This window comes from Halyomorpha halys, unplaced genomic scaffold, assembly GCF_000696795.3.
Source record: "Halyomorpha halys isolate HHAL.00 unplaced genomic scaffold, Hhal_1.1 Scaffold173.1, whole genome shotgun sequence".
Lineage (NCBI taxonomy): Eukaryota > Metazoa > Arthropoda > Insecta > Hemiptera > Pentatomidae > Halyomorpha > Halyomorpha halys.
The window spans coordinates 399696-421150 of NW_027108878.1; the positions used below are offsets into that span (position 1 = coordinate 399696).

Below are 21455 nucleotides of genomic sequence, written 5' to 3' on the forward strand. Positions count from 1 at the left end.
AAAATATACTATTTACTAAAAAAGAGCATATTACAATATATATAAGTTAAAATACTTAACACGAGGTGAACACTGAATGCTTGAATAATACTCTAATTTATTTTTACCTTCCACATAGGTTATCAGCTGTTATTACAAAGGTTGTTTGATGATGTTACTTATCCTATACTTGTTATCATACACACTGCTTTTCTTTCCAGTGTCCAACTCTAGCTGATGATTCTTTAAGGCTGTCTATCTAAAGTAACGGTTTATGATCGGTGCAGAGAGTAAATCGCCTACCAAACAAATACAGGTCAAAATGGTCCACTGTGTAAACGATGGCTAAGAGTTCGCAAAAAATTCCTTTTTTTTTAACACTAACACAACTTACTTATTTTCCCCAAGTTTTGGCACCAGTTAAAATACTTAGAATAATAGTAATAATATAAACATTTATACCATATACTTTTAGAAGTAAAATTCGCTAAGGAAAATTTAATTTGGATGAGAAGAATTAGTTAGCCACACTTGTTACACCCAGCTGGCTGGTATACAACAGTGCTGTGTAATTCTATTTGTACTGTCAAGCTATGGTATATATGTAAAGCGGCTAATGTGTCTGGCTAAGGGGCTTGGCAACCCCCTAGTCTTCCAGCCACACAGTACACTGCACACCCTTATACGCAATATTATAAGCATTATACAAATGCTTTTTATGGCCCTTCGGTACTACAGGAGGAACCATTATTTAATCCATAGTGGATGGCAATTTCGTCCATGCCCTCATTGTTCCCCAGCTCTATGCTACAGCCTGTTCACTGATTACCAGAATCCTTCATCCACTTTCCCTACGGTTGTCTTGAGGTTGATAACTGGTACAGAATTTTGCCCTGGGCTCGCTATCCATATGGTCTTTAACTTCTTCTATGACAGATGTTCTATGTCTTTAACTTCTTCTTGACAGTATCCCTAGCAGTTCAGGTTGTGCCAGGATGCTAACGGGGTGCCTGGAATAATGTGGCTAAGGTGACCAGTGCAGACCTACCTATGATAATACTCCACTATTGGCATTAGGCTAGATGGGTGGTCATCCCCACTTTCATTTTTGTTTGATGGATCAATGAATCCGAAGGAGTGGTCAGTAAAGCCCTAAAATACAACGCCCCTGTTAGTCGATTTCTGCCTACTGTCATCAACACTGTCGTATCTATGGTCAGATTGCTTCACTGATATGTCTCTTCAAGATGGAAAATTGCAAATTCTATTTCTCCAACATGCACTTCTACAGCTTTTGACTTATTATGATTTGCAATCGTTGTTTTCACATAAACTAAAAGAAAAAACTTAAGGTATTTGTTAAAGCCACCTCAAATCGACTATGTCTTTTTGTTGGAAGGCTTTAAAAATGAACAAAAAACAAACTGGCTCAGATTAAACATTTATTTAGTTCAATTTAAACATGGTTAAAAAAACAAAACTAAAAAACTGACATAAATAAAACATACAAGCAAAAATAAAAATAAAATTAGATAAATTATGAAATTATGAAAATTAAAATAAAATAAACTAATTTACAAATAAACAAATAATATGTAAAATAAATACTGGTCGACGGTTAATCCACTAGGTCAAAAGGTTAATCCACTCCGATAGGTCAGAGGAAGATATTTTGCATGTCGAGATGTGCAGGTAGAAGCTCCATTGCTAAATACTCCGCTGCAACTCTCAAACTGGTCCAAAGTTGGTGCAATGGCTTACAAACAGTCGATGTCTCAAAAGCTAAGATGGCTGGCTACACTGGCACTCATTGAGGGCAGACAGGGTCTAGTTGTTTTTATTAATTATATGAGCCGATTGATTAGCAACAACTCATATTGCACTCAAGGGCCAGAAACGCAGAAAAGGTCTGGTTCCGAACTGTAATGACACACTAACTCACTAAAAATGTCCAAACTATTATCAACCAAATGCAGACAGGGCTGCTGAGGACGCTATCGGGGCCACTAATTAGTCGCAACTGCTCTAAAAAACTAAGATGGTCGGTCCGTAGCTAGGTGACGCAACAATGATCACCCCTAGCAACTGTCTCTATTACTCATTACCACAAACAAATATAACTTCACATTTTTCTTTTCAAATAACTAAATCTAAATAAAACAATACAAATAAAAATAAATGTAACTAAATTTAACACTAATAAAACTATATAACTAAAACTATAAAACTAAATACTAACAATACTATTTACAATTATTTACAACGTAATTATATTATGGCGTTAACAGTATTAATTAAACCACCCTAAGTACATCAACAAATGAGACTCCAAGAAACTTAAAACATTTCAACATCTGAACACAGTTATTTCCTTCATATATCAATCCTTTTGTCATAAGTGTATGAATAATTGAAATTTGTTCTGTTATAGTTTTGGTTGGGACACGATTATTAATGAAGACAGAACACAAAATATTTTCATAAGAGATTTCTGTTCCGCATACTTTATTATTAGATTAGTGAAGCTGATAAAAGGTAGGCACTACACAAGGTATGCTGTACACGTGTTAAAGGGCTAAGGCTGAAATAATCAATTCTTCTTATCAAAATAGATAAGAAGATCATATCAATTCATAAAACGTGTAATTACTAAAAATAGTCGTTATTTGTTATGGTAACTCTCATGAGAGGATATAACATTCTTAAATTTTTGTTCAATATCTGTTAGTCTAAACATTCTCCCAAAATTAAAGTAATTGGAATAATTCATTGTTGATGTTTATAAATCTACTACTTACATACTTATTTTTACAATATAATTTTATCAACAGCTTCATAATCTTTAGTTCCTCCAAAGACTAACAATTTGCAAAAGATTTACAAATTGCCAGGTAAATATTAGTGATACCCTCCAGTCCTTTAACCTTACCTTCTACTCTGTTTATTCGACATTAATAAGACAAAACCACAATTTACATGGACCAGATGAACATTACTGTTCACACTGGAAGGGGATAGCTTTTTTTTTTTTTTACTTATCACAAAATTTATTAGGAATAGATCTTAACTTGTTAAAGTTATGCTTTTCATGTCCTTCCATTGATTCTTGCTCTAAATTTTTAAACAAAAGGGACATTAAAATGCCTCCCTTTTAATTTTGATTATTGGATTATCATTTTTACCAAATTCAGTCCACCTTCAAAAACAAATCTTCTCAGTCATCTTCTTGTCAAGTATAGAGAACCATTAGATTCTTTAATCACCCTAGGAACTTATTTTTAATCTAATATGCTACCTTATTTTTGTCACGATATTGTTGTTAGTCAAAACATTTTCTACAAATTAAAATAATTGGAACATTTTATAAACACAGAATTGATCATCAAGTAATAATTCATTCCAATCCAGAGTCCAGAAACTATCTCCTTTTGATAACCCTGTTCTGATTTTAAGTTTGTAAAATATTTGTCCTTGTATCACACTATTCTGCATAACGGATTTTTATTTGCCTTAGATTTAACCTATTAGTCAGTTCTATGAAGTTTACAAAGTGCATTTACACTGTAGTTAACTATCTGCAAGCTATATCTTCGATAATATCACTTTATTTTGATAACTTCACTTTATTTTTTAAGAAATATTATAACATATTATAGAGATATTTTGTCTCTTGTTATATAAAAACAAAAAGTATCAACTGTTACCATGAACAGAATACAGAAATTGGAAATTAAACAATTAAAACCAGATATTATGAAAAATGTAAGAAAAAGTTGTGAGGAGAAAACATTGTTATTTTATGATGAAAGAAAATGTATAGTTCTCATATGTAAAAAGTTAAATTTATTTTGTAAGTCTAACTTAAGAATTATAAACGATTTATAAATAATACTTTTGAAATACAGGATTGTTAGATGTTTTAAATAGCATATTAAGGTTATACATCATAATAATAATAAAATATCAGGAATTAGCGATTGAATTGAAAGAACTGCATCACTTGGAGGGAGTTACCACCACCCCAATCATTATATCCACCAATGGTCTCGTACCAAAATTCACAGTGGCATGAATGGTTTGGGAGTGCCTATTGATGTACTAAGAGAGGCTCAACAGTCAGTTCTCTTAGACACAGCACGCATAGTGTAAAAGGTTTTAAATATTTGAAAAAAGAAAATAAATAAATGAACAAAATATGAAGGTGGTTAGACTTCTAGGTCCCCCACCTCAGATACTCAACCCGCAATAGCGGAAAAAAAAAAAAACGGAAAAATAAAAATTATAATAATAATGAAGGCCTAACAAACCCGAAGGTTTGATGCCGATACCACCAAACACTCTCTGTATACATCCTTCCAGTGATGCTCCTCCAAACCCAATTCCACTAAGTCTGTTTTAACGTAATCCTCCTATCTACATTTCGGTCTACCCCTCGGACGTTTACCCATTGGTTCAGTATTTAACATTTTAGGAATCCGCTCATTACTAAGTCCTACAACCTTACACGCCCATCATATACACCCCAATGCTATAACTTGAATTATATTTACCGGATGTAGGTCCCTTAATTCAGCATTGTGTAATTTTCTAAACTCTCCCATTAATTCAGCATTTTCGGTCCGAATATTTTGTGCAATACTTTATTTTTGGAAACCCTAGGACGCTGTTCATCCTTTAGTGTAAGAGGCCACATCTGACATCCATAAAGAACAGTGGAAAGGATAATAGTTTTGTAAATTCTAATTTTTAAGTTTTTCGATAGAAGGCGTGACCTAAGCAGTTTCAAAATTGAAAAATAACAAGCATTTCCCTTCTTCAACCTAGCTTTTATTTCCTCATCAATTTCGTTTTTTCAAGTTACCATAGAACCTAAATACTTAGACCTATCTACCTGTTCAAACGTATATCACTGAAATTGCTCACATTTCTACTGCTAACCATGTATTTTGTTTTATCCGTATTTATTTCAAGACCTAGTTCCTTACAGGAGTTTATTAACGTGGTTGTATTTAGTTCTATAGTTTCTTTGTTCTCACCCAATAATACCAAATCAGAAACATACCCAAGCACCGGGATTTTACCACCCAAAGTTAAACCCATTTCATTATTTATCACACTTTTAATGACGTGTTCTAGTGCTAGATTAAAAGGTGATAAAAAACCACCTTGTTTTAAACCTGACCGGACCTGGAATTTTTCAGAATGATTACCGATTTGTACCTTATTAAATGTTTCGGTCATGCACATCCGTATGAGATTTACTAACTTCTTTGGTATTCCCTGTTAAATCAGAATATTATACAGCTTCTGGCGGTCAATAGAATCGTAAGCCTTTTGGAAATCTATATAAAGCTGATGAACTAGCCCATTATATTCCAATTTTTTCTGCAAGATTTGCCGTAATGAAAAAATTTGATCAATAGTTGAACGATTTCGTCTAAAACCACATTGGTAGTCTCCGATAGTTTCTTCAGTGTATTCCATGATTCGATTAGTCAAGATTAGCATAAATATTTTATAACATTCAGGAAGGAGTAAGATTACTCAATAGTTATTACAATCTGTCGTCAGGCCCTTTTTGTGAACAGTAATAAGTAGACTCCTTCCATTCCTCAGGCATCTCCTCAATTTCTCAGATCTTTTTAACCAAAAGGTGTATTTCAGAAACTCTAATTTCACCACATGCCTTGATTAGTTCACTAGGAATATTGTCAGTTCCCACAGTTTTATAAGGTTTTCATTTTGCGATGGCCATTTCGACTTCCTTCTGACTCGGTTCTTCTACCCACGGTTCAGCACTCTGGTATTCAGTCAGAGGAGATTGATTATTTTCTATCTCTATTATTTTATTTTTAAGATATTCTCTTTTTTTATTTCTGAGGAATTTAAACATCTCATGTTTAGAGGTCACTAGGATTATTAAGAATTTTTAACTTAGCGGCTTTTCTATGTTTGCATATTTTAAGACACTTTTTATCAAACCAGGGCGTATTCTTATTAATTTCCCTTTTACCGAAACACAAATTACCGACATCTTTAATATTATCTCTGATTCCTACCCATAACTACTCAATGTCTTCGTGATCTTCATCTAAAGGTTCTAAGACTTCATATCTACTTTTATTTCGAGCGCGAATTGATTTTGAATTAAAGGCATTTTAAATTTCTCTAGATCGAAATTTTTAGGACGGGACCCATTTCCATTTCTCTTTTGCATATTAAGTTTTTGTCGGATTTTGATGGTGACTAGTTCGTGATCTGAACCACATTCTTCCCCTCGATAGGATCTCATGTTAATTATACTATTTTGCCATCAATGTTGTACTTAGACATAATCAATTTGATTACAAGTTTGCGAATCCAGTGATATCAAAGTATATTTGAGAATATCCGTATGTTTGAATGTAGTACTTTTGATTAATAGGTTTTTCCATATGGCAAAGTTAATTAGTCGTATTACATTATCGTTACTATATTCATGCAAACTTTCTTAACCGATCGTTGGATAATATACTTCTTCTCTTCCAATCTTTGCATTTGCATCTCCTAATATTATTTTCATACAAATTCGCGGTAATTTATCGTGAAGTCCATCTAATTTATCATAGAATTTGCATTTAATCTCTTCATCACTGTCTTCGGTCGGAGAATGAATGTTAATCAGAGCGATTTTAAACCAACGTCCCTGAAATATTGCTACCGATATCCTATCACTAAAAAATTTGACATTTCTCAACACGGAAAACAAACTATTCCAAATAAGAAATCCTGTACCTAACAAATAATTACTGCTCCCTCCGTACCAAATAGTGCACTTCCCTTCCTTTAACGAGCCCTCCCCTGGCAAACGAACATCTTGCAGCGCCATAATATCTAGATTATATCCCTTAACTTTGTTTGACAGATTTTAACCCACCTGCGGAATTTAAACATCTTATGTTCCACATTCCTATAATTAAATCTCTAATTTTCAATTTGTGCCATGAATCCCCTGAAGCATTCCCCACCCGGAGACCCAAACGGGGGACTAGTTTACCTCCGGATAATGAGCATTTTACCTCAATAGGATCCATGACTGTTTTTATATGATTTTATAAATTAAAAAATATGTGAGTAGGGCGTTCAATTCAATCCTACGTCACACCCTCCAGCAAGCCTGGGGGGGCCACTCTCATTGTTGGCGAGTGAGTCCACTGGACTTAGCCAAGAGGAACTTCCGAGGAATTTCCACCAACCTTTTGGTAAATATATAACCAACGTTATTCTTACATCCACCACCCGTGGGAGGCTCCCCTACACGGTAATGAGCCTGCACGAGGTATGTTATACATAATATTTAATTAATCATTTGTAGGTCAAATGAATGTTTTTAGTTTTTTTTTGTTGTCAAATTAAATATTTGAAAATTAAAATGATTTTTAATAAGAGACCAGAACAGTGCAATCTAAATAGAACAAACGCCAATCACTGAGCACTTGTAATTGACAATATATATAGTTAATATAGACACATACATAAAAGATGGCAAAAATAAGAAAAAGGATTGTGTGGTGGTTTTTCTCGGTGTTATTGGCACTTTTGAAAATGTTGGTCTTGGACACATTGTTAGCTCGCTAGAGGCAAGAGGGATGTCGTCTGACCTAAAAAATGTGATCATAACTCTCCTAAACACCAACAAAATCAAAACTAGTGTAGGAACCCACTTAACTAGCTCAGATCAGTGTGCTGCAAGGAGTACCTCAGGGCCCTTGTCGCCTTCACTGTTCAATAGGTAAAACAACTACAACACTAGTCTAGTTCCCACTCTTCTTAAATTTATGTTATAGAAATTACTTTTGACTACGGCTACTTGTATGTTAGCAACAGTTAAAAGATTGGAGAGGAAGTTTTACCTCCCATTTTGGTTCTCTCGTGCAAATCTGGTAAAAAAAACTTTCTTTGGAACCAAGAGACTGGAAGAACTATCAGGATGAAGAAAGTTATTTTCACCTGTTAGAGATGATTCCAAAAAAAGATTTCATTAAAAAAAAAGAATGATACGTCATTAAATCAGAAAAGAATAAAACAATTATTTCTATAGCAAACAATTGTTATTATGATAAGGCCTTATAATTTTTTATAACCTCCAATATAAAACGGTGTTGAGATAACATTATTTACATTTTCTTCCCCCCCCCCTCACCCCTGTCATTACTGACATAAAGAGGGGTCACCTACAGGTGGCTAACCTTTATAAACATGGTGGGTAATAAAGGTTTTCATTATATGGAACCACCACTAAGTGAAAAAAGTCAACACCCCAGGCTAGATTTGAACTGGCATTGCCCACAGTTCTCAGATTGCCAAGACCTGCGCCTCATTTGACATCTGGATAACAAAGAACTATGTAATTGTATCAGGAGACCCACTGAAACTCCCATTCATAGCCAAAGAGAACTCTGAAGGAAGCCTTTCTGTTCAAAATGACAATAAATCCTCCTCTGATTCTGTTTCTACTTCCTGAAATCATCTGTCAATAACAAGCCTGCAAATGTAACACGAACTGACAGATGTTTGCATTCCCATCATCATAATGTGACTTCTATGTCTCAATGGGGAAGAATGGTGTGACAGCGCTAACTAGCAACACTGGAGTAATGGTGGCCCTTGATGAAGTTGACATTACTTAAGAATACCTTTCCATAAATTATATTATTGTGATATGAATGCGCTCATGAAAATGTTAATACAGCTTATGTTTATTAGTCTATATTCTTGCACTAATAATGTGCACAAAGTTATGGACTAACCTGAAACTTGCAGAGATAAAATTAATAATAAGTGCTATAAATTTTTGTCAAAACCCTAATATATTCGAGAAAAAATTGTATATTTCCTCTCAATAGAATTCACTTAAAAATTTAATTTAGGAATCAACAGGACTTAGTAGAGTACAAACATATTTTATCATCTATATCCATGCAGTTAAAAGTGCTAGTGGGGAAAAAAAGCTTCCAGAATGGATTGGTCCTGTTTTGGGGAGGTTCAAATACATTAAATTTAAGGTTCATTAGCTGGAACCTAAATTACATTGCCCCTTAAGAAGAGTTTCAGTAATAGAGAGGTGTCAGTTAAGAAAGGTGCATGACTAGAGTATGTTAGAAACAACAATATAGGAAAACTTAAGAAATCTTTAAAATGAGCTTGTATACGCAAAAACAATATAATGGTTTATTACTTACATCAATTCACAATTCTGCTCACATCAGCTCTTACGCGCAATAGGTTCTGGTTCAGAAAAATCTTTCCTCATAGTCCACATATATTCATTATAATCCTGTTTTACAGCAGTTGATGAAGAAGCAACTACTTGATAGCCCAACACTTCTAGTGCTGTTAATATTACAGTTGGATGCTGAAGATAAACTATTGTAAAGTCATCACAATATCCCCCAGAAGCAAATCTCTTGAGTTGTTCAATATCTTCAGCTAAAACATAACAGACATTTTAAGATTGAAATTATATTCCGGATACCAAGAATCTAAGACATTAACAACGTCATTACTCGTTAATTACACTAAACTAACATAGTTTATCTTGTGAAACTAAGGATTACATGCAATAATGAAACAAAATCGATTATAAGGTCTTGTTTACCCTTCAGCCCAGAAACTAGAACTCTCCAAGGGTACCTGTTATCATAAGATGCTAAATTACCCCTCACTATAATGTATGGCATCGAAACATTAGAACCAACGTAATAACAAAATTTCTTGACCAAATAAAAAGTCTAACTAAATTAATTAAAGAAACACTATTAGAAAGGTTAACTACGCCTACCAAACAAACGATTTATAAACATTATTGCGATCGATTCAATAATAATCAGCTTATATCAATTTCATTATGATTCGATTCCAGTGAAAAATATTTAAAATGTATGAAATTGAATACAAACTGGCGAACTTAATCATAAATTATATGAATTTAGTTATGTGATACACACATATGTATATCTACAGTAATATACTAAATAAACTATTTTACAAATATTAATTTCTTTATAGTATTAATAATAATACATTTTTAGTTAAGAGTTTTGTACATTTATGTTTTTTTTTCTAAGAACTTAATTTATTTAGCTTAGAAAGTTTCACTGGTCTGATCAAGAAACCTGAGAGCTATGACTGTACTCGGTCTTTCCGAATCTTCCATTCCCCTGGACGGTTGTTGAGTATTCTAAATCCGTTGAGTTTTTCTTCATCCTAGGTCAAAATGAGGATTTACAAGGACATTTTCACAGGTAATTTTGTTTTAATGGCTTATAAACTTTTAGTTATTATTGGAGTCATGTATTAAATAGTTCTGTTATTTTTTAGTTAATAGTAATTGGCACTGATTCTTTGACGTTGCCATTGTACACGTGTCATATATGTTTTTGATTAATTTTAGTTTATTTTTTCATGTTTATTTATTAATGTTTGAGCTGTTGCTTGTGTTGTTAGTTGTTCATAGGTTATTGTAATCTTGAAGGTAACATAAGTTCTACTTAGTACAGTACTGTTACCTTCTGTCTGGGTTATTAAAGTTTTAGTCATTTTTTATAAAATGTAATAAGGTTTTTGCAGATTCTCAATGCTATACTTATTACTGGTTTCAGGTTTGATAAATTCTAAGAGGTTTTGTTGATTGACACAAATCTTTATTTAGACACAATTTTAATTTAACCTAAATCATAAGTTCAAGTTTACAATTTGAAAATCTTAAACCTCTGCATTGGTAACCTTTTTATTTATGATAAGTTTTTGTTGGTTAAATTTACTAGCATATGCTAAAATGTCCATATTTTTTTTCTTATGCAGATATTAGATTTCTGTCTTCCTTTTATTTTCTCAACTATATTTATGGCACTACATAAACTTAGATATAGATTCTCTATTGATCCTTACATTTGGTCAAATTAATTTCATTGTTTAGGTTAAAATCCATAGTCCTATTAGAAATGACTGTGTTCTTCTTTAGGCTACTTTATATTTATGAACTAGTGTTGATCATTAATTTGTAGATTTTCCACAATTGAAAATGCCATAGTTAAATTTTAGGGTAAGGTTTTGATATTCATTTACTCCAATGATTTTTTTTCTCTTAGTCAAGAAAGATTATTTGCTGGTCATTATATTGAATTGATGTCTGTTATTCATTAACTTTTACTTTTTTATTTTATTTTTTCCCGTGACTTTCCGCTAAAGTATTTTGGGCTGCAATAAGTTTATTGTGACTTGGTGTTTTATATTCTCTTAATCGAGTCCTTGTTTCAGAGAAACGCAATGTAATGTTAAAGTTGGAACAACAGTGTAATTAATTTTGACGCTTTAACACTGTGGTGTTCAACTTTCAACCCTCCATTAGTGAGAAATAATTAAGATTTATAATGTATGTTATATTATCTTTTGTATACTTTAATGTATTATTCTTTAAATATGTGTATTTTATTATTTATTCCAGGTGATGAAATGTTTTCTGATACCTATAAGATGAAGCTTGTTGATGAAGTTATGTATGAAGTGTATGGAAAGGTATGAATTTGTTTTATTAACCTATTTTTAACATAGAATATCAAGTCAGTTGTATCATTATGAATCAACCTAATGAATTATATTAACTTTGGAGTACACAGGTGTTATACTGCATTCTTCAGTTGGAGCTTTGTGTTTATATTTGGGGTTTGCAACTGCTATTAACTACCTCGTAACTTTGTAATTCTTAGTTATTGTTATATACAGTTCATATTTCATATTATTATTGGTAATTTTGTGGGAACTAAGGTTTTAGACAAACATAGTGAATAACTTTATTGAGAAACAAAAGAGCATTTTGCTAATAATTCTAATTTTCTTAAAAATTGTGGCTTGTCACATTCTATTACTAAGCTATTCTCTTTAAAAGTATGAATAAATGTTGTTTCACTGAGTATTCTTTTATGCCTTACATAGAAATAATCTGTCTTAAAAAAATAAACTAGTTTAAAAAGAAGTATGTTTACTACTCGTCTTAATAAAATACAAATAATTGTATCCTATTTCAGGGTTGATAAAATTTAAAAAGATTCAGTTGGTACCGAAGATAGTAGAAGCTTTTTAATGAATCTACTACAATTTTATGTAATTTATCTGTACTGTTTTATGGAAGTTATTCTCTTTAATAAGCGAATTTTAATATTTGTATTTATTTTATGATCTCATAATCATACAAAGTTATTTGCTTACTTGACATTTTTTCTCTCTAATTGTTTTTATTTTTAGCTTGTTACCAGAAAACAAGGAGATATTCAGCTTGATGGTTTTAATCCTTCTGCTGAAGAAGCCGATGAAGGTACCTCTGAAATTGTGGAGTCAGGTGTTGATGTAGTACTGAATCACAGGCTGTGCGAAACATTTGCTTTTGGTGATAAAAAATCTTATACTGCTTATTTAAAAGACTATATGAAGAAATTAGTTAGCAAGTAAGAATCTTTAGTTTTGTTTATATGTTTTATTATTATTCTTAAATTATTTGTTCTGTGTCATTATATAAATTGTATAACAATATATTTTTTGTGTGCGTAATGTTGATTTGAGTCCTAGGAATCCTAATAGTCAATAAGTATTTTTGTTTGTATATTTCTCAGAAATTAAGAAAATGTTATTTAAGTTGTAGTATTCCATCTTAAACGGGTGAGAAAATAAAAATTGTATATATCCAAACTTACTGTGAAGAAGTTGACATCTCTTTACTTGATTAACTAGATTTATTAATTCAAAACTCATGAATATAGTTTGTTTTCTTTATATTACAGAATTTTGTTAATTTATATGTTCGGTTTTTTATGTGTTCACTATTGTTACTTATTTATAATTTTGTTTTAGGCTTGAAGAAAAAGATCCTTCACAAGTTGAAACCTTTAAGACCAATATGAATAAAGTTATGAAAGATATTCTTGGTAGGTTTAAGGAACTACAATTCTTCACAGGTAAGGTTTATAAAGTCAGTTTTAATTTGAATTTGTTATGGTATATACATTTTTTTATCACAAGGTAAAATGTTTTTCCAAAATTATTTACATCACATATGATTTAACTGTTTCTGGGTAAAATTGAGGTATGTCATGATAATCTAGTATCAAAATTGTTTATTAAAAAAGAACTGAAATTTTGAGATTAAACTAGGTTGATTTTAGAATGTAATGCCTTATATATCCTATGTTTTAATGGTAATGGGTGCATTTGATCAATGGTTTACTGAATTGAATTTATCATGTTCTGTGATATTTTTGAATGTATGTTTGTGTACACTATTGTTAGTAGTTCTTCTAAAAGTTGAATGAACGAGCATTTCCAGAACATTAATGCATGGTCCAATAACTGATTTGATTATTATTGAATCGGTAGCAATTCATGCTAAAGAAAGGATTGATTACTCTAGTGCCATCTGACATTTTTATAATTCACATTATTAAATTAGTCAGTGCCTAGAGTTACAATGTTAGACACATATTTGTACTAATTAGGTTTTTTTTATTAATATTGAGAAAACTGAATAATTTTAGTTGTGTTAATGTAGGAAGAATAATGTGATATCTGTTATGTTTGATTAAGTATGATATGTTAAGAATATATGAGGATAATATAATATGATATGGAGTAACATAATCGTAATTGATTGTATTGAGGATAAAAGGATGTATGTTGACCACCAAAAAAAATTCATCCTTAAAATTGTTTTACTTTCTGTATTGGGCAGGGTTTTTTGAAATTTTACTTGATATCAATAATATTTTCTTATGGATTACTCACTGTGCTAGAATAAAGATAAAGCCTAAATAACTCTTTTTGTTCTATCTCAGTTCTTAAAAAAAATAAAATGAGCTGTCAGTAATTGTTAAGAGGAAATGTAAAAAATCGGTAGCTCTTACTAGTGTTTCGAACACAATGAAGAAAATTAACTTTTATATTAACTTATTTATGTTTTATTTTGACCGCACCACCAAACTGTTGTTTTAACATTTAGGTGAATCTATGGATGTTGATGGAATGATAGCTCTCCTTGAATATAGAGATATTGACAACGATAGTGTTCCTGTTCTCATGTTTTTCAAACATGGCCTTGATGAAGAGAAATTTTAAAGTGTATTCGCTGTGCGAAACTTAAAAAGCCTCTCCAATTTTTATACTCACGTAAGAACAAATTTCTTTACTTTCTTATATATTTATATTTAGGGAAAGTACGTATGTATTAACTTTTTTTTTTCTTTTAGGTAACTGCTTTTTCTGATAACTTATTTTATATAAAAAAAAAAAAAATAAATAAAAAACAAATGGGAAAAGTTTAAACAGGAAATTGATCACTCAGGCCAATCATCAAGATCATTAAGGCTTGTGGATGAAGAAAAACATTTGGGGGAAAAATCAAAGCTACTTTCATGCTAATGTTATTTATATGAATTAAAAGCTCTTGATTTGTTCTCTTTTATTTTTGTTTAATGTATCCTCACTTTACAGACTAATTTAAATATCGCTTTTATTTCTTGTAAATCATTACATAAAAATGATATTATTCATTCAATCAGCTAAAAAATGGGATCACAATATGCGATGAATCTATATGATAGCTTTATGAAGTTTTTTTTATGCTGAAACTTAACAATAAGTATAACTTGCAACTTGAATTTAAAATCAAAGCTGCTTTCATGGTAATGTTATTTGTATGAACATATATTCATATTCTTGCAGTAGTAGCTACGTAATATCAATCTATATCAACATTTTAAGGCTATGTATTTGTGCTAAAAAAGAAATAAATCTAATAAGGAAAAGTATAAAAGGTTGATGGAACCTTACAATGTTTATGAATTATTCCTTGTTCTTTGATACCATTGATTTCTCCCACCACCATTTATTAGTTGAAATAATGAAAAGTTGTGTAAGCAAATATGTTCTGCTTCTCAAATTTTAAGTGCTCACTACGGAAGGCCAAAGGTTCATGCAAGAAGTTTGAACTGAATTTGTATTTTCAGTTCAGGTGCCACTGCCTTGTTAGAGCCCATGAACTCAAGTTTTTCTTTAATTTGAGAAGGCATATGGGTTGGGTGCAGGTGCAACAATGAATTTCAAAGTTTTCTTGTATCAAGAAATATTACAATTTATAATTATTGATAAAAAATGAATTTTATATTATCCCACTGTTACTGGACCCTGAATAGCAGGTAGTTCAGGTAAGTAGAGAGAAAAAAAAGTCGGTACAACTAAGATATGGAAAATTCAAACTATTACTACTACCCAATGAGTAGTAGTTAATATTTTTGCAAAAGTTACTAAATTAATTTAGGGTTGATCTAACATGAGGATACTCCCAACTAAATGTCCTTTATCTACTTTCAGAGTTATATTATAAGTCTTATTCTGGACCATATTGAATGATGAAATAAGGTGCTAACAAATGATCTCTAAATTTGTTTTTTTTTATTATAAAATCTGTCTGATGCCAGATCCTACTTTTAATAAATGTAATGTTCTTTACCATTCATTATAAAAACTGGTCTTCAGCCCTCACGATTTATGGTATTTTACTTGGAAATATCATCATATGACTTTATTTACTCTTATAAATGAAATCCTGGTTAGAATGATTAACTCTGTATATACCCATTTAACCTTATTCACATGTTTGCTTGATCAGTGAATGTGTCTTTTTTATTATTTATCTATCAGAATAAAGTAAAACTTTAAGATGGTTGATAAATTCTTTCATCAGAATCAAATCCTATCTAGAAAATCAAGGTAGGATTGCATTTTGACATAGGAATAGGAAGCTTTCCCTATATCTAACTAAACCTTATGGGGTAAACTCTAGAAGAAATTAAGAAAGGTCTTTACAGATACATAATTGATAATGTATTTTAACTTATCTTACAGTAGCTTAGGGAAGTTTAAGGTTGTTAACTTTGGGAATAAAAGGTAAATAAGACAGATATTTATTTAAAATAGTCATTGGTACAATGCATTAAATGACTAAACATTTAGAATGAAAATTTATTATTTTAGCTTACCTATTTCTTTAATAATATGATCAAAACTATAGTGGAAATTTATAAAGGTATTTGTAGATTCCAATAATTAATATACTACATCTAAGATGGGTTTGCCTGTTGGTTAAGGAGGGGGAAGGGTGTGCAGCAGCGAATATTTGTTAGTAAAACGAAAACGAATTTTTGTGCTTTGTTTTAGTATGGGGGGGCGGGGGGAGATTGTTATGGTGAGGATATGAAGAACAGCTATATAGTAAGTATTTTACTTATTTCTGACAGAATATTAATGTTGAGTATTCTTTATTTTTTAAATTTAGTTATGAATACATTAAGGTTTACACTGAAATTAATTATTCTCATTGGATCCTTATAACCAACTTTGTGGTGGATCATCAATCTGACAGTCTGAAGGATCCCCATCCCACAAACAGGCATAGCAATTTCACTACTTAATAACATTGTTTCTGGTTATAATGCCATCATTAAATGTTATCCTTTGGTTATGTAATAAATAAAGTAACATTAATTAAATACCTTTTTTGAAATAAAAATATTCATACCAGCATAAAGAAAAACCTCTACCTTTTGGTAAATGATCTAAGGGTTAAAATGACAATACCATCCTTTAAAAAACCCATGAAGGTTTAAAGTAACATTACTTCACATAACTGAAATTAATACAGCAACATGTGACATAAATAATTATTTTAATAATGGAAATAGATCAAACATTATTTACTGTTAACAATTATTAACAGATTTTATAATTTAAATTTTGCCTGGAAAACCATACATATTATTTTTGCAATAATAAATAGTATTAAATAAATTCATTTCATTATCTCAATTATGGAGGAAGTATGACAACAGTCTTTCTATAACAAAAAATATAGTAGTTACGAAAAAAGCAATAATGTCTCATGAGAATTCTCCAGTAACTTCATTCAACAGTAGCCTGTAAGGGTCTTCAGTTTCTTCTTCATGAAAGGAATGATTTGAACTCCAAATATTTACATTGCTATTTTGTGATTCCATATCAAATGACAGTTCACCAGTAGCTTCATTTAAGTGAGGTATATTTTTAAGAGATCCTGTATCATTTTTAGAAATGAACAGATCAATATGATCAGTACCCTCAATATCTATTGGGTCAAACAATAGTCCATCAAGATCATCAAACCCATCGCATGAATCTTCATTACCAATATCCATATCAAATGTATCGAACAGTGAATCTTCATCATTAAGATCTTGAAGTTTTCTTTCATTATCTACAGTAAATATTTCGCCAGTAAATTCATTCAATTGTGTCCTTACTTCCCTACAATATTTTGGCTCAGGTTTTTCAACATCCATTGAAATAGAATCTTTGTTAAGATTAATATATGAAAGTTCACCAGTGGATTCATTTAAAAAAACTGCACCCGTTGATTCACTATTGATGTTATTAAACGTAAGGATCCCTGTTGTTTCATTTAAAGTTACACTACCAGTACCCTCACGAAAATTTCCAATGGTTAAAACATTTTTAGAGGTAACACTAGCAACAGGAATTTTTTCACCTTCATTTTCACTTATAATGTTAAATTCACCAGTAGTTTCACTCAGAATAAATGTATTCTTTTTATTACAATCGTTTACTGAGGTCAGATCCATTTTTTGATTAGTTATTTGCTTGGAGTCTTCTACACTTGCAGTACAATTACCCAATTTTTGCCCAATTAATTTTGGAGTATCATCGGTTTTAGATTCAACATCTACATTCTTCTTAGATTCTTCTTTATTGTTATTAGTACAAACAGATTTTTTTTCCTTATGTTGTTTTAAAATAGAATTTATTGCTTCCTCATCACCTGGGTGCAAAGAATTACAATGCCCTTTCATTTTATCTATTCTAGCACTTCTATAATCACATCTGAAACACTGATAAGGCTCAATCTTTGGTTCATGTAAAGTTTGAATATGTCTCTTCAGATTCTTTTCCTGAGAAAATTTCAAGGAGCAAACTTTGCAAATAAAGTACTTATCATTTTCATGGGTAAACATATGTTGCTTCAAGTTATACTTTGAATAAGTGCTAAAAGAACATGGTATGACAGGGCAAGTAAAAGTTTTGTTAACCTTACTATGTTTGAGGCAATGTCTTTCCAAAACACTTTCATATGGAGCAACAAATCCACACACTTCACATACCTGACTGGAATGTGGTTTATCCTCAGAATTGTGAAGGAAGATATGGCGGAGCCACGCAGTCCTAGCTTTGAATAAATTTCCACACTCATAACATTTAAAAGGAAAGTCATTCTTGTGATCTTGTAAATGTACTTTTAAACCGCTACTGTCCTTGGCTTTAAATAGACAAACAGAACAGCAGCTTTCCTCATGATTCATATTGATTAGATGATAAACAATGTAGGATAATTTAAATGTTGTAAAATTACAAGAGAGACAAATAAACTGTCTTTTATGAAAAACTTTTTTGTGAGCCTCAAACATTTTAAAACAATTAAACCGTAATTTACATTTGGTACAATTATATTCCCCTCCACGCTCATCACTAAGTACAGAATTATTATTAGATTTGTTATCTAAAGACTTATGACTAAAAGTATCAACATCAAAATTAAATAATTTCTTATTTACAATGGATGATTTGACTTCACTACCATAATTAGCAGTCACAGCAGTTTTTTCCACAATATTCTTGTGGCAACTTTTGGTTTTATTCACAACCCTGTTTTCATCTAAGCACAGCTGATCAAAATTTAGAATATTCTTACTATTTAAACTAACTGCATCACAATCTTTACTAGAATTGTCTTGTTCAACTTTCTGCACAGATGGAATTTTCGAATCTGTAGATTTTTCCAAGCTTAAAAACTTCTGGCATACTGACATCAAGCTTAACAATTCCATATTCTTTGATAAATTGATCAAATGAGGTACATGAGGGTATTCCACTAAAATTTTTCCAGTATACAAATAATCAATTACTTTACCCACACAACCAATACAATTCATATCACTGTTCTTTTTACACTTGGTCACATAAGTTAGGTTAATTTTTAATGGTTTAAAAACAGACCAATCACTTTGTGAAAAACTTCTTAGTAACTCCAACATAAATGGGCTAAAAGCTGCTAATATACAAGAATGCGCATATACTAAGGAGTTACCTTTGTTAATAATTATGTCACAAAAAGTTCTGGAGTTCTTTAACTCTATCAATTTTAACATCCAATCTAGTCTACTTGAGTTATCATATTGGAAATCCATGGTGTGAACAAATATTTTCTTAATTACTTAAACATTGAATGATCTTTTAATTATATGTAGTTTCAAAGAACTAAATAAAATTTAAAACGAAAAAAGAAAACCAATCATAACATTTACTTTGTTAAAGTAATAATTTAACCAATATAATTCAGAGTACTAATAACAAACCCACAGCATTCAAATCTATTGGACAGTAAACAAACAAACAGCCATTTAAACTTTAATATGAGCTTGGAATTACAATGCCATGAAAACGATCTTTAACATCGATGTTAGTATAAGATGATAAGAAATAAAAAAAGATTCGAAATTTTTCGTGATCGCCGTATTCCAGGCCTACGTTACTTTCACGGGGAAAGTTTTGGAGAAGTTCTGAAAATTTTCTCATTTATGTATAATAAGGTACTGATAATGAATTGCAAAGTTTTATTTCTAATTTTTTCCCAAAAAACAAATCATTTATTGTCTTTTTATCTCAAAGTCCACAAACTATTCTTCTTTTGTCAGAAAAAAAAACACCTTTACTAACAAAAACAAATTCTTTATATATTTCTATTTAATGATTTTTTTTTGTACCGGACATCGTTCAGACTCTTTGACCAGACTCGTTCCTTACTTACCCCACCCCTCTTCTAAGAGAAAGTGAAGTAAAAAAGACAGGATTTGACCACGCCCCAGTACCCATGTTTACATGACGTTAATATGAATTTCCCCATTTATGCACTTATCTGAAAAACTGACATTTAATCGTATATGAACTAAGTTCAAAATGTAGGAAATACTATTTTCAGTGATTTGACACATCAACATTGAAAAATCATTAAGCCATTCTCGAGAAATTCATGTGAAACTCAACTACTGGAATGTAACCCAAGACAGAGAGCAGCAGTTGGTTGGCCCCTACTCCTATTTCCTATTCCTTCCTAGGCCACGCCCGCGGTGTTTTACATGGCCCACCTTTTTAGCTTCACATTTTCTTGCAACTTACCCTCTATATTATATTCCTACCTTTTAGTGATAGACTAAGGTGGTGTTGTCAAATGAGGTCTAACAATAGATTTTGGTGGAAGTTGTGGAAAAGTCCTAAAAATTTGTTCATTTTTATTTTTAGGGTACTTAATTCGAATTTCAACCTCAATTTTCCTCGAAAGTATAAAAAAAAATATATATATTTTTATTTATTGACATTTACAACTGTATATAAAATACAACAAACAAATTTGAAGTAAGATCATAATGATGTGATACAGCATGTAGAGAAACTACCCAGTAGTAGAACTCTAAAAAAATAAATATATAAATTTCATTTTTTGACTGTACGTTCCACGATAGTTACTCGAAGCACACAATCCAAATGAACGACGAGCTATGGATCATGATGAGGACCTTGACCCACAAGAGATGGAAAACCGAATATTCTCGTATGTTGAAATAGCTATTGACAAACTTTAAAGAAGAAAGGGCCCAAGAATAGACATTCTACCATTGGAGCTGTTCAAAGATGGTGAAGAACCTCTAAGAGCCAAGCTATTAAAACTAATCCAGAAAATATATCAGATAGGATGCGAGAGGCCTGATGTCTCCTATCCTAAAGAAGGGCTCCAAATATGAATGCAATAGAACTCCTTCCAATGCCTATAAAATAATGACCAATATCCTGCTTAATCGGATATCTCGGTATTACGATAATATTGTTGGTGACCACCAAGGTTCAGGATAGGATAGAGCACGTAGATCTTCGTCCTAAAACAGATGCTTGAAAAATGATGGAAAGCAGATCAAGATGTCCCCACCTTATTTGACGATTTCAAAGTAGTCTATGATACCGTAGACAGAAACTGTCTTTGGAAGATCATGACTGAACTGAGGATCCCCAGGAAGTTGGTAAGACTGACAAAAAGTGTACGAATGATCCAAAATACAGAGTCATGATACAAAGAGAAGTATTTGAAATCAGAACAAGTCTGAGAAAAGGAGATAGACTGTCGTCAATGCTGTTGCAATAAATCCCTAGAAAAAGCGATTTGAAGAATATCTCGCTAAAATGGGGTGCACGTCAGAATAAAACATAAATCCTAGCGTACTCGGACCACACTGCGGTTCTAGGAAGTAACCAAGATAAAATGAAATGACTCTAATAAGAGAAGCAGAGGAAAA

The 21455-nt window shown here is 31.4% G+C and overlaps 3 protein-coding genes across 4 annotated transcripts; 1 reads left to right on the forward strand and 2 right to left on the reverse strand.

Moving 5' to 3' along the window:
• Positions 1-9200: 9200 nt before the first annotated feature.
• LOC106679048 (uncharacterized) lies at positions 9201-9907 on the reverse strand. Its single transcript, XM_014417965.3, has 2 exons — positions 9617-9907; positions 9201-9447 (listed from the first exon to the last, which is right to left on the reverse strand). Exons 1-2 carry the CDS (start codon positions 9696-9698, stop codon positions 9224-9226), a joined length of 306 nt encoding a protein of 101 aa, XP_014273451.1. The 5' UTR covers positions 9699-9907; the 3' UTR covers positions 9201-9223.
• Positions 9908-10104: 197 nt separating this feature from the next.
• On the forward strand, positions 10105-14467 carry Tctp (translationally controlled tumor protein). Of its 2 annotated transcripts, XM_014417962.3 has the most exons (7): positions 10146-10262; positions 11278-11392; positions 11465-11535; positions 12262-12461; positions 12865-12968; positions 14006-14172; positions 14253-14467. In XM_014417962.3, exons 3-6 carry the CDS (start codon positions 11473-11475, stop codon positions 14119-14121), a joined length of 483 nt encoding a protein of 160 aa, XP_014273448.1. In that variant the 5' UTR covers positions 10146-10262; positions 11278-11392; positions 11465-11472; the 3' UTR covers positions 14122-14172; positions 14253-14467. The 2 variants fall into 2 exon arrangements, with proteins under 2 accessions (XP_014273447.1, XP_014273448.1); XM_014417961.2 differs by lacking the exon at positions 11278-11392 and having other exon boundaries at positions 10105-10262.
• Positions 14468-15945: 1478 nt separating this feature from the next.
• On the reverse strand, positions 15946-20125 carry LOC106679056 (uncharacterized). The gene has a single exon (XM_014417984.3). The coding sequence runs from the start codon at positions 19296-19298 to the stop codon at positions 16941-16943; it is 2358 nt and encodes a 785-aa protein (XP_014273470.1). The 5' UTR covers positions 19299-20125; the 3' UTR covers positions 15946-16940.
• Positions 20126-21455: the final 1330 nt, after the last annotated feature.